The sequence below is a fragment of the Rhinopithecus bieti genome, unplaced genomic scaffold (genome assembly GCF_001698545.2).
Source record: "Rhinopithecus bieti isolate Rb0 unplaced genomic scaffold, ASM169854v2 scaffold_10223, whole genome shotgun sequence".
Lineage (NCBI taxonomy): Eukaryota > Metazoa > Chordata > Mammalia > Primates > Cercopithecidae > Rhinopithecus > Rhinopithecus bieti.
This window is the reverse complement of record NW_016806659.1, coordinates 3,156,944-3,170,513: the sequence shown is the minus strand read 5'-3', so window position 1 is coordinate 3,170,513 and position 13,570 is coordinate 3,156,944. Positions and strand designations below refer to the sequence as shown.

Here is a 13,570-nt window from a genome sequence, read left to right as displayed (position 1 = left end):
AACCCACGCAAAGATCAGCAGTTGACACTATTAGCAGGGAGGTAGATTTTTTTTTTTTTTTTTTTTTTTTTTTTTTTAAGGTTCTCAATTCTGAGGCCCTTAGCAAAGCTCAAAAACACATGGCTACAGATACAAACATGCTGTCAGGGTTAGGTAATTTTGAAAATTGACTACCAGCAGCTGGCTAGATGTTTACAGGCTTTGTTAATAACTGGTGTGTCTGAAGAGGAATTCATGTCTTCAATATAAATTAATGTTCTAGAGATTACATTCCATAGTACCTGTAATAGTACCTGTAATTAAACAGCATGGAATGCCCTATGACTGATTTTGAGGGAGAGGGTGATTGGTGATAAAGCAAAATTTGTGATTTTAGCCATCACTCTTGACTTCTGGAGTGTGAAATAAACCATCTGATCCGGTCAGTGGTGCTAATTGTGGGAGTGGGGGTGGGGGAGAAGCTCTACAGCTGCTTCTAGATCAATCTAGGTCTGTAACCTTGGCTTGAATAATCTGACTGAACTACTAAGTGGGCTGGTTGAAGGGCTTGACTCAACCAGTACCGTACAAGAATCAGAGTAGCAGCCTGAGGAATGTAATGCAAGTCCTGTCCCTTCTGTGTCTGTTTTCCTCATTAAAATCAAGCTCAGACAAGAATTCGAGGGTTTCTCTTCCTGCCGCTTATGCATTATTTCTACTCACACAGGTTCTGTATGCCCTGGAAAATTGGGGTTGGGGGGGAACTCCAATTTCAAAGCTATTGGGAAACAGAAAAGAGAGGTCTCCAGTTCACCGTCAGTCCCTCAAATTCCTGCTGCCAATCAGACCCCCTTCCCCCACTATGGCTATTCTGTGATCACATCCTGGCTCCCAACCAAAGAAATAACCCAGGGCGGATGACAGCTGGAATCTTCTCTGGCTGGCAGTCCCACAGGCCTAAGCTCAAATCTTTGTCCTGCCATTTATAAGGCATTTCCTACTTTGTGACAGGACTGTGAATCTCTAAGGTAACCTGACCTTAGAGAAGTCATAGGTAAAAAGAGTACACATAGTAAATGTTTTGCCCAGCCTCCAGCACATGGTGCAGTGGCTGGGCGGCTGTGGTTATCTGGCCTGTCACTCAGTGCTGGGTGTACAGGGGAACACCGGCAAGCATCAAACCCTCCGGAACCTTCAGCCTTTCCGAGCACGTGAAAGGGGGCGTGGCCAGCCCTTGCGGTCTGGGCAGGTTCCTTAGAGAAGCAGGACTGAAGCAAAGAGAGCATTCTCTGGAGGAGGGAACTTCTCAGGTGGAGGGAGACCACAGTGCGGGCACAGCAAGAGGCTGTGGAGGAGCCCTCGCAGGAAGTCAGGCTGCACAGGCCAAACAGGATTCCAAGGACAGCCTTCTAAAGGATTTCTTTTCTTTAGTTTTAAATTTTACTTTTAATTTTTTAAAGCTTTTTTTTTTTTTGAGACGGAGTCTCACTCTGTCGCCCAGGCTGGAATGCAGTGGCGCAATCTCGGCTCACTAAAACCTCCGCCTCAGCCTCCCGAGTAGCTGGGATTACAGGCGCCCGCCACCACGCCCCAGATTTTTTTTTTTTTTTTTTAGAGACGAGATTTCACCATGTTGGCCAGGCTGGTTTCGAACTCCTGACCTAAGGTGATCCGCCCGCCTCAGCCTCCCAAAGTAATGGGATTACAGGCGTGAGCCACCGCGCCTGGACTTTGCCTTTTTTTTTTTTTTGGCCGGGTCTCTCTCTGTTGCCCAGGCTGGAGTGCAGTGAGGCAATCATAGTTCACTGCATCCCTCAAGCGATACACCCGCCTAGGTCTCCCCAGTAGCTGGGACTACAGGCGCGCGCCACAACGCCAGGCTAATTTTTGTATTTTTTAGAGACGAGGTCTCACTATGTTGTCCAGGCTGGTCTTGAACTCCGGAGCTCAAGCGATCCTCCAGCCTCGGCCTCCCAAAGTGCTGGGATTACAGGCGTGAACCACTGTGCCCGGCCCAATTCATTTGTTGTTAAATCAACAGAGTTGACAATATGACCTTCTAAACATTGTTGACTAATGAGCTAAGATATCGTTAACTAATAAGCTACGATTATTTCCTTTATTGTACAACCTTTCGTTTTCTTCAGTGTCGAAAACAGCATCATTTTTCATTTGCATTTCTTTTTTATTTTTTAATATATTTTTTGAGACGGATTCTCACTCTGTCGTCCAGGCTGGAGTGCAGTGGCGCGATCTCAACTCCCTGCAACCTCCGCCTCCCGGGTTCAAGCGAATCTCCTGCCTCATCCTCCCGAGTAGCTGGGATCACAAGCGCCCACCACCATGTCCGGCTAATTTTTGTATTTTTAGTAGAGATAGGGTTTCACCATTTTGGTCAGACTGGTTTTGAACTCCTACCTCAGGTGATCCCGTCGCTTCGGCCTCCCAAAGTGCTGGGATTACAGGGGTGAGCCACTGTGCCCGGCCGTCATTTGCTTAATTTTCTATGCATCACCCAAATGTTCCAACAGACGTGTGGTAAAAGCCTCTGAATATCATTGTCCGCGTGCTCAGAAGTATTAGATAATCCACCACAAAACAATAAAATTTTAGAAGTTTAAGTCAGTGAAAGAAATTCGACCCGGCACGTTCGGAGTCGGCTGCCCTGCTCTCCATCAGCAGGCTTCCTGCAGCTCATCTGACCCTCTCCGCCCAGAAGGGCCTAGGGACCTACCCCAGGACGTCTGCGCGGCGAGGCGCGAGGGAGAAGAGAGGGAGTGCAGGGCGGCCCGGGGCGGCCCTGGGCGGCGGGGAGCCTCCAGGACCTCCCCAGCCAGTCCCCTCGCTGCGCCCCGCCAGGCTCACACTCCCGGCCCCGCCCACCCCTCGGGGCCCCTCCCGAGACCGCGCCCCTTCCGTGGCCGTTGCTCCGCGCTTCCGCTTCCGGCGGTGCCGGTGGTGGCGCGCGACTCAGCGATGGCAGCAGGTGGCAGCGATCCGCGGGCTGGCGACGTAGAGGAGGACGCCTCACAGCTCATCTTTCCTAAAGGTTGGGCTCAGGGCTGCCAGACTGCCCCGCGCCACTTCGCGTGGTCGCCGCAGGCCTGGCGTTATCCGCTCTTCGCCCAAGGCCTGCCTCAGCGGCGGCTTGAGCAGACCCCCGCGCGGCGTAGGGCTGGGGAGGGAACGTGGACCTGGGAGTGGCCGCCTGGGCAACTGGGTTATTTTCTGTGATAACAAACTGCGAAGTTCCGGGCGCTTGTGTCAAAGGGAAACAAAGCCGGAAACTCAGGTGGGAAGGACAGATTTTTAAAAAATGATAGAACGTTGCACTAGGGAGAAGAATCCAGCGGAAACCGAACTCAACTTCGATTAGTACAGAACCTGTGGGCGTTTTAAAGGAGAATTAGGGAATAAGGATGTAGTGAGTGGGGAAGTGAGAAATGGAAAAAAGCGGGAAGAGCAGGGTCCGTGTGAACCCACCTTGGTTTGTTGACTGGAGCATCTATCGAAGTTAGGCCCCTACCCTCCCACAGAGGCGGAGAGACAGAGGCCTATTTTCAGCCGTTGGCTGGAACAAACAAATTATTTTGGCAGCCTTGAGTTTTCTCAGGCTCGCAATGGTTGGGGAGGGTATTCCTAGGGATGAGGACCTCAAGACCTCAAGTGATCCATCCACCTTGGCCTCACAGAGCTGGCATTACAGGCGTGAGCCACCTCGCCCTGCATTTTTTTTTTTTTTTTTTTTTTTTTTTTTTGAGGCAAGATCTTATTCTGCTACCCAGGTTGGAGTGCAGTGGTGTGATCACAGCTTACTGCAGCCTCAACCTTCCCAGGCTCAGGTAATCCTCCCACCTCACTTCAGCCTCCGGAGTACCTGAGACTACAAGTGCACACCACCACACCTGGCTAATTTTTGTATTTTTTTGTGGAGACAAGGTTTCACTATGTGGCCCAGGCTGGTCTTGAATTCCTGGGCTCAAGTGATCTACCTGCCTTAGCTGCCTAAAGTGTTAGAAAGTACAGGTGTGAGCCACTGCACCGGGCCTATTAATAGTCGTAATGACGGAACCTTACTAGAATTTCCAGATGACATATTGGCCAAGGAATTGTTTTCCTTTTTTAGCAACAGGGATTAATTATGGCCATTGTTCTTAAAATATTTGCACAAGAGAGAATAGCATGCAGATCCCCTGATCTGTTTCCTTTTGTTTCCAAATAAATTTTGTGTGTGTGTGTGTGTGTGCTTTCACTTGAAAATGTTTATTGGAATTAGCCATGGGGAGAAGTCTTGGATCCCTCCTCTCCATAGTTACACAAAAGTGTCTGAACTGCCTCCCCCATCCCCATTTTGTTGATGCTGAATCCTGGGAATGCCTCCCAAAAGCTCTGTGGTAGGTCTCAGACACCCCTTTCCTAGGCCCTCTGAGTTACAGTTTGGCTGCCTTGACCTTCCTTGGTTGAAGGGAGTGAGGGTAATGTATTAGTAGTACTTGAATATTGTTCTTAATGAGAAATAGGGACAGTTGACTAGTTTCCTGGTGTCCTAAAAGTTCCATTCCTTCCCATTTAACAAGTAATTTCGGTTTAGTGTGGAAAGGGAGGCATCTGTTTTGTTTTGTTTTGTTTTGTTTTTGAGACAGAGTGTTTCACTCTTGTAGCCTAGGCTGGAGTGCAGTGGCACAATCTCGGCTCACCGCAACCTCCACCTCCCAGGTTCAAGCGATTCTTCTGCCTCAGCCTGAGTAGCTGGGATTACAGGCATGTGCCACCATGCCCGACTAATTTTTGTATTAGTAGAGATGGGGTTTCACCATGTTAGGCTGGTCTCGAACTACTGACTTTAGGTGATTCACCTGACTTGGCCTCCCAAAGTGCTGGGATTACAAGCATGAACCACTGCGCCCAGCCTGGGAGGCATCTCTTAACATTGATTTTTCCAGGACCTGTAAAAGCATCAAAGTTCCAACACACCGATTTGTAACTGATTAGCTACTTCTTCCCTTTTTTTGTTTTGGCCTGATGTCATTTGTTACTGTCACTTCAGAGTTTGGAGGTCCTGCAGTCCTGATACATAATGCCTTTTCCTCTACTCATGGCTGTGAGGCAGTAGTTTCTTCTGTACCTACAGTGCCTCAGTGTTAAAGATTAAAAGAGCTAACATTCCTGATATACAAATAGGCACTCACTGTAGTACATCCCCTGTTGTAGGCTGGAAGACTGAAAAAGGTGTTCTGAGGTTTTTGTTTAAGCTCTCCTGCCCTCAGATAGAAAATAGCTTTTGGTTACCTATTTTTTTATTTAGATTTTAATTTTATTTCAATAGTGCTCCAACTGTATTGGTAGCCTATTATATTCAGTAGCAATGAGTACCTTTCAAATAAAAATAGAGTTTCCTCCTGACCTACCACTTAAACTGTCTGTGTTGTGAAAGGAGAATGAAGCTCTTGTCAGTTACCTGGCTTGAGAAATGGGAAGGCACTACTCTGAGGGCCGTGTCAGTGATTTCCCCGATAATAAACAGACCTATAGCACACGTAAGTGTGAAATTGCAAGTCATTTTGGCTTTTCCTCACTGTTGCTTCCTTTTCGGTGTGGGATTATAAACATGAATTCATATTTATGAATGGTTCCTACTCTAGGGGAATTCACTGTTAAGAGAAGGGCAGATAAAAACTATCTCTAGGCCGGGCGCGGTGGCTCAAGCCTGTAATCCCAGCACTTTGGGAGGCTGAGGCGGGCGGATCACGAGGTCAGGAGATGGAGACCGTCCTGGCTAACATGGTGAAACCCCGTCTCTACTAAAAAATACAAAAAACTAGCTGGGCGAGGTGGCGGGCGCCTGTAGTCCCAGCTACTCGGGAGGCTGAGGCAGGAGAATGGGGTAAACCCAGGAGGCGGAGCTTGCAGTGAGCCGAGATCGCGCCACTGCACTCCAGCCTGGGCCACAGAGCGAGACTCTGTCTCAAAAAAAAAAACAAAAAAAACTATCTCTATTACTTTGAGATAAACATTAGGAACATAAGATCCTGCAGGAACATCAGGGAGAGAATGATTTCCCCAAGGGGTGACAGCATTTTTTAACAGAACTATTCTAGAAATGTAGAAGGTAGCCATATATTATGAAAAGGGGCCATGGGTTTCTTTTTCTCTCAAACCTAATTCTTAAAATTGCTTATAACATTTGTGTGGGTACAAAATAGATTTGGGGGTACATTACTAATGTTTATTTCTAGACATTTGGCCCTTTTTAACACGTAACAGTTCTTAAAATTGAGAGTATAATACCAGCACTATCGAAGTAGGAAGATGATGAGCTGATGCAGGCTAGAGGGAAGTAATTGTCAGTGTACTCTTGAAATCAGTAACTAGTCTATATGTGTCATTACTTAGTAGCATGTCTAGGTCAGGTTTTTGGTGTCAGAATCTAATTCAGACAAGCTAAATATTAGTGTCTCGTGAACTCCACTTTGCCTTGTGATATGTAACTGTGGGTGAATGTAAAGATGTGAGTAGCTGCGGGCATAAAAAAGAACGAGATCCCAGCCTGGGCAGCATGGCGAAACCCCCATCTCTACCAAAAACATACAGGGTGTGGTGGGGCGTGCCTGCAGTCCAGCTACCTGGGAGGCTGAGGTGGGGGTAGGGGATCACCTGAGCTCAGGGAGGTCAAGGCTACTGTGAACTGTATTCATGCCACTACACTCCAGCCTGGGTGACAGATGGAGACCCTGTTTCAAAAAATAAATAAATAAATAAAAGAACGAAATCATGTCTTTTGTAGCAACATGGATGGAGCTGGAGGCATTCACTGACGCAATTAACACAGGAACAAAAAACCAAGTTCCTCACATTCTTATAAGTGGGAGTTAAACCTTGAGTACATATGGACAGAAGGGAACAGACACTGAGGCCTAGTTGGGGGGTGGATGATGCGGATTGAAAAACTACCTGTCAGTACTATGCTTATCACTTAGATGACAAAATAGTCTGTTCACCAAACCCTCACAACACCCATTTCCCCTGTATTACAGACCTGCACATGTACCCTGAACCTAAAATAAAAGTTCAAAAAAAAGTAGATGTGGAGTAGGAAACCCCTGGATTTCTGCAGGGGCAGAGAAATGTTCAAATGCACAATGAACATTTAGAAGCAAACTTTTGAAGGAGTATTTTCAGCTACCATTTATGCTTCTCACAAATAGAGTTTGAAACAGCTGAGACACTTCTAAATTCAGAAGTTCATATGCTTCTGGAACATCGAAAGCAGCAGAATGAGAGTGCAGAGGATGAACAGGAACTCTCAGAAGTCTTCATGAAAACGTTAAACTACACAGCCCGTTTCAGTCGTTTCAAAAACAGAGAGACCATTGCCAGTGTTCGTAGGTGAGTGCTAAAAGAAAGTTTTTATTAATCCAAACCATTGGACAAGTGCATGTAGACTGCTGTTCCCTCCCCCTTTCCCAGGTGTCACCTGTGAATTTAAGTAAAATAATGTTGGGCTGGGCATGGTGGCTCACACCTATGCTCCTAGTACTTTGGGACATTGAGGCAGCAGATCACTTGAGGCCAGAAGTTCAAGACCAGCATGGGCAACCTGGTGAAACTCCCGTCCCTACGAAAAAAATACAAAAATTAGCCAGGTGTGGTGGCAGGTACCTGTGGTCCTAGTTACTTGGGAGGCTGAAGTGGGAGGATCATGTGAGCCCGGGAGGTTGAGGCTTTAGTGAACTGTGATTGTGCCACTGTACTCCAGTCTGGGAACAGATTCAAATATGACTCTGCCATATTTTACATAAGTCCAGTATGTGTGATCCAAATGGTACTGTTAGTGGGGAAGTAAGGTTTTTTTGTTATTTTTTTGTAGAGATGGGGAGACTTACTCTGTTGCCTAGGCTGGTCTCAAACTCCTGGCCTCAATTGATCCTCCCACCTTAGCCCCCCAAAATGCTGGGATTGGCCGGGTGCGGTAGCTCACACCTGTAATTCCAGCACTTTGGGAGACCAAGATGGGCAGATCACTTGAGGTCAGGAATTCGAGACCAGCCTGACCAAAATGGTGAAATCTCGTCTGTACTAAAAATACAAAAATTAGCTGGGCGTGGTAGCGCACGCCTGTAGTCCCAGCTACTTGGGAGCCTGAGAAAGGAGAATTGCTTGAACCTGGGAGGTGGAGGTAGCAGTGAGCCAAGATCGTGCCACTGCACTCCAGCCTGGGTGACAGAGTGAGACTGCATCTCAAAAAAAAAAAAGACTCGATCTCAGAAAAAAAAAAAGCGCTCGAATTAGAAGTAAGCCACCATGTCTAGCCTATATATATATATATGTATATATATATAACTTTTTTTGATAACAGTATTTGTATATATGTGTGAGGTACACGTGATATTTTGTTACTTAGAATGTGTAATGAGTATGTTAGGGTGTTTAGGGTGTTGATCATTTCTATGTATTAGGAACAGTTCAAGTCTTCTCCCCTAGCTATTTTTATTTTCTGTATTTATTCATTTATTTTAGAGACAGGGTCTCACTATGTTGCCCAGGCTGAGACGTCTTGAACTCCTGGACTCGAGTGATCCTCCTGCCTTGGCCTCCTCCCAAAGTGCTAGGATTACAGGCATGAGCTGCTAAGCCCGGCCTCCTCTACCTTTTGTTTTGTTTTGTTCCGTTTTGTTTTGAGACAGTCTCACTCTGTCACCCAGACTGGAGTGTGGTGGTGCAATCTTGGCTCACTTCTACCTCAGCCTCCCAGGTTAAAGCAGTTCTCATGCCTCAGCCTCCCAAGTAGCTAGGACTACAGACATATAACACCACACCCGGCGAATTTTTTTTTTTTTTTTTTTTTTGAGATGGAGTCTAGTTCTGTCACCCAGGCTAGAGTACAGTGGCGTGATCTTGGCTCACTGCGACCTCTGCCTCCCGGATTCAAGTGATCCTGCCTCAGCCTCCTGAGTAAGCTGGGTTTACTGGCGCCCGCCACTGCACCCAGCTAATTTTTGTATTTTTAGTAGAGATGGGGTTTCACTGTGTTGGCCAGGCCAGGCTGGTGATCTGCCTGCCTCGGCCTCCCAAAGTGCTGGGATTACAGGCATGAGCCACTGAGCCTGGCCAATTTTTGTATTTTTAGTAGAGATGGGGTTTTGCCATGGTGCTCAGGCTGGTCTCGAACTCCTCACATCAAGTGATCGCCCATCTTGGCCTGTCAGAGTGCTGGAATTACAGATGCGAGCCATGACCCCTGGCTGTCTAGCTATTTTTAAATACTAGCTACATTTGATCCCTTTTTTCCTGTTGATTATTCTTTGATTTTTTTTGTTTCTTTGTTTTTTATTTTTTTGTTTTGATTTTTTTCTTTTTTTTCCTTTTGATTAGCTTGCTACTCCAGAAAAAGCTTCACAAGTTTGAGTTGGCCTGTTTGGCCAACCTTTGCCCAGAGACTGCTGAGGAGTCCAAGGCTCTAATCCCAAGGTTAGTACCAGTTGTGATAAGTTCTCTGTATACAGGATAAATTTCTACAAATAGAGTTGGTGTGTCTAAAATGTGTATATATTATATATTTGGATACATGATTGCCAATATCGAATGAAAGTGCCTTTTTCATTCAGTATTTCAAAGCACGTTTCCTGCTTATTCACAGTGTGTGAGAATGATGGTTTTATACCACACCAAGTGAGCGCAAAAATCGGAAACAGCTGGGACTTCCGTACGCTGATGGGAGGGGTGTGAGTGTTAATTACAACAATCATTTTGGAGAGCAATTTGGCTGTGTCTGGTAAAGATGAATATACTCCATGTTCCAAATATCCATTCCTGGTACATATCTTAAAGGTAACTGACACAAGTTTACAAGGAGACATATATTCTAGTGTTCATTGCTGCACTGTTTTGTTTCTGTTTTTGTTTTTAGTAGACATGGGGTTTCACCATGTTGGCCAGGCTGGTCTCAAACTTCCGGCCTCAAGTGATCTGCCCACTTTGGCCTCCCACGGTGCTAGGATTACAGGCATGAGCCGCAGTGCCCAGCCTCATGCTGCACTGCTAATGATAGCAGAAATTTGATAATCTCTTAGTCAATAAGAAAATGGATAAATGAATCATTGTATAGTCATACAATGTTTATTGTACGGCAGTGAAAAAAGATCAGTGAACTAGAACCATGTGGAATATCAACATATGTCAGAATGAATTTTGAGGGAAAAATTTGCAGAAGGATAAATACAGTATGATGCCATTTCTTACAAAGTTTGAAACTGTGTTGCATATTACTTACATATCCATAAATGTGTAGTAAGTATAAAATATGTATGGCAAAACAAATTTTTTTTTTTTTTTTTTTTTTGAGACGGAGTNAAAGTGCTGGGATTACAGGCTTGAGCCACCGCGCCCGGCCAACAAATTTTTTTTAAATGTATGGCAATGATAAATACTAACTTGAGGATGGTAATTATTTCTGGGGAAGGAGGGAAGGTATTGGTCTAGGAAAGTAACACAGCCATCCATTTTCCTGCTTATTAAAGAACTCTGGGCCAGGTGCAGTGGCTTATACCTGTAATCCCAACACTTTGAGAGGCCGAGGCAGGTGGATCCCAAGGTTAGGAGGTCGAGACCATCCTGGCCAACATGGTGTAACTCCATCTCTACTAAAATACAAAATTAGCTGAGCATGGTGGTGTGTGCCTGTCGCCCCTGCTACTTGGGAGGCTGAGGTAGGGGAATCACTTGAACCCAGGAGGTGGAGGTTGCAGTGAGCCAAGATTGCGCCACTGCACTCCAGCTTGGCAACAGAGCGACACTCGATCTCAAAAAAAAAGAACTCTGGCCAGGTGTGGTGACTCATACCTGTCATCCCAGCACTTTGGGAGGTTGATACCATTAGAAAACATGAAGACAGTAAGTGAAAAATGCAGGGCTGGGCGTGGTGGCTCATGCCTGTAATCCTTGCCCTTTGGGAGGCTGAGGCAGGAGGATCACCTGAAGTCAGGAGTTGAAGACCAGCCTGGCCAATGGTGAAACCCCGTCTCTACTAAAAATATAAAAAAGCTGGGTGAGGACTGGGCACGGTGGCTCACGCCTGTAATCCCACCACTTTGGGAGGCCGAGGCAGGTGGATCATGAGGTCAGGAGATCGAGACCATCCTGGCTAACACAGTGAAACCCTGTCTCTATTAAAAGTACAAAAAATTAGCTGGGCGTGGTGGTGGGCGCCTGTAGTCCCAACTACCTGGGAGGCTGAGGCAGGAGAATGGCGGGAACCCAGAAGGCGGAGCTTGCAGTGAGCCAAGATTATGCCACTGCACTCCAGCCTGGGTGACAGAGCAAGACTCCGTCTCAAAAAAAAGAAAAATTAGCTGGGTGTGGAGTCAGGCGCCTGTAATCCCAGGTACTTGGTAGGCTGAGGCAGGAGAATCACTTGAACCCGGGAGGCGGAGGTTTCAATGAGACAAGATCATGCCACTTCACTGTAGCCTAGGGGACAAGAGCGAAACTCTGTCTCAAAAAAAAGGAAAAAAAACCTGTAAGTCAAGTGGGGCTAACTGTAAAGGTATATTTTTTATACTTTTTATCTTTTATGCGTTTGAAATATTTTGTAATGTTTTATCAGGAAAAGTGGAAAAGAAATACAGATGCAAGGTGAAGGTGTTAGAGATGTGGGCAGTAGATTAGTGCGCCTCAAAGAAGAGCGTGCGGAAATTGCCAGTTGCCAAATCACTCATTTCTTTTCTTTCTCTTGTAGCTTGGAGGGACGGTTTGAAGATGAGGAGCTGCAGCAGATTCTTGATGATATCCAGACAAAGCGCAGCTTTCAGTATTAATCTCCAAACATCGCTGCTGCTCGGAGAAATCGCATCCCCAGGCGTAACACCACCTTCCCAGGCTCTGGGGCTGACTTGCATGGAAATGCTGTTGCGGAGGACAGTTGAGAATTCCTTTGGAGAAAACAGCCCAGCTTGGCGTGGCGTTAGCTTGCTGTTTCAAATAACTCATAGGCCCAGCCCAGGACATGGAATCTTGGAGCAGCCTTGTGCAGTGGCTGCCAGTGGCTTCCTGAACGTGCCTCTGGGAAGTGTGAGATGGGGCCACACTATTGGCTACCTCATTCATGGTTTGTGGCCTCCACATCATCTTTTTTCTTAATATTTCATGTTTTAATTTCAGTGCGTTTATACTTTTTGAAACTAGACCAGAATATAGTAGACTTTATAGAGAAAGACCAGTTTCACCTAGATGCTAAAGGAAGAATTAAACCACTGTTATTGTTTGAAATGCTTTTTTTTTTCTTTTCTTTTCTTTTAAATGGAGATAGGGTCTTAACTCTTACCCAGGCTGGAGGAATGTAGTCATACAGTCATGGCTCACTGAAGCCTGGACCCCCCCTGCCTCAGCCTCCCAAATAACTGGGGCCAAATGTGTGCACCACCACTCTCAGCTAATTTTTAAAATTTTTTATAGAGATGGGGTTTTATTGTGCTGCCTAGACTGGTCTTAAACTCCTGGGCTCAAGTGATCCCCCTGCCTTGGCCTCCCAAACTGGTGAGATTACAGGCATGAGCCACCACACCTGGCCTGAAATTCTGAAGGGATGAGAGTGTCGACAGAGCATGTTGGCATCATTGTGGCTAACCTGGGAGGCGGAAGAAGCATGCCATGGCCATGGGCAGTGTTGACAAGTATTGTGGAGCTCATAGTCCCTTGAGGTAGATGGCTACTTTGCCTTTCTTCTTGAACTGTCTTGCAGAATGTGGATTTGGGGTGAGTGGTCTTGAAGGACTCATTTAGTCACCCTCAAATTAAGATTTTTGCTTCATCTTTCTTGGGCCTACACCTCCAAGATAAGAAGCAGTGGTCGTGCCAAAGAGGCTCGCAAGTAGGTATGCGCTGTTCACTGCAGCCTGTTTGTTGCATGAACTGTGGTCGTTGTGTGCCCAATGACAAGGCTATTAAGAAGTTCATCATTTGAAATGTAGAGGCCGCAGCAGTCAGCGATGGTTCTGAGGTGAGCATCCTTGAAGCCTGTGTACTTCCCAGGCTGGATGTGAAGCTACATTACTGTGTGAGTTGTGCCACTCACAGCACGGTAGTCAGGAATCGAGCTCATGAAGCCCACAAGGACCGAACACCTCCACCCCAGTGTAGACCTGCAGGTGCTGCCCCATGCCCCCACCAAAGCCCATATAAGGAATGGAGTTGTTAAGGACTGAAGAAAAACTATTCTCTGGAGAAAAATAAAATTGCAATTAAAATTTATTTTTTTTTTTAATTTCATAGGCCAGGCGTGAAGTTTTGAACACTTTGAAGTCTCCAATTATGAGGGATCCAGCCTAAGCCTCTGGCTTGCTACTTAGCAATAGGTGCTTTATGATGGGCTGATTCAGAAGGAGGGAGTCACTCTTGAGCCACTGCAGTGAAGTCACTTGATCTCAGTCTGGGGGAAAACACTTTAATAGCTAAACATTCTAGCTTTGATTTTTCTGAGGGGAATACACCTGTTTTCAATTTTGGGGTTTTTCTTTGGGGCACTTGCTTGACTCTGTATGAACTTGTGATCCAAAGAAAAAGGAGAAAGAACAATGTTGGCTTTTTTTTTTTTTTT

The 13,570-nt window shown here is 46.1% G+C and overlaps 1 protein-coding gene across 2 annotated transcripts; it reads left to right on the top strand.

The window, feature by feature from the left end:
* The first annotated feature begins 2,894 nt into the window (after positions 1 to 2,894).
* Positions 2,895 to 13,222, top strand: POLR2D (RNA polymerase II subunit D). 2 transcript variants are annotated; one of them, XM_017877361.1, is made up of 4 exons: positions 2,904 to 3,028; positions 7,185 to 7,365; positions 9,352 to 9,447; positions 11,714 to 13,222. In XM_017877361.1, the coding sequence occupies exons 1-4, from the start codon at positions 2,956 to 2,958 to the stop codon at positions 11,790 to 11,792; spliced, it is 429 nt and encodes a 142-aa protein (XP_017732850.1). In that variant the 5' UTR covers positions 2,904 to 2,955; the 3' UTR covers positions 11,793 to 13,222. The 2 variants fall into 2 exon arrangements, with proteins under 2 accessions (XP_017732849.1, XP_017732850.1); XM_017877360.1 differs by lacking the exons at positions 7,185 to 7,365; positions 9,352 to 9,447 and having other exon boundaries at positions 2,895 to 3,028.
* Positions 13,223 to 13,570: the final 348 nt, after the last annotated feature.

What these genes read in the sequence shown, in the direction of transcription:
- POLR2D (XM_017877360.1), top strand. Translation starts at nt 2,956, where the DNA reads ATGGCAGCAGGTGGCAGCGATCCGCGGGCTGGCGACGTAGAGGAGGAC. An exon ending in ACAGCTCATCTTTCCTAAAG is followed by an intron (nt 3,029 to 11,713) that starts GTTGGGCTCAGG and finishes TTTCTCTTGTAG; the next exon opens with CTTGGAGGGACGGTTTGAAG.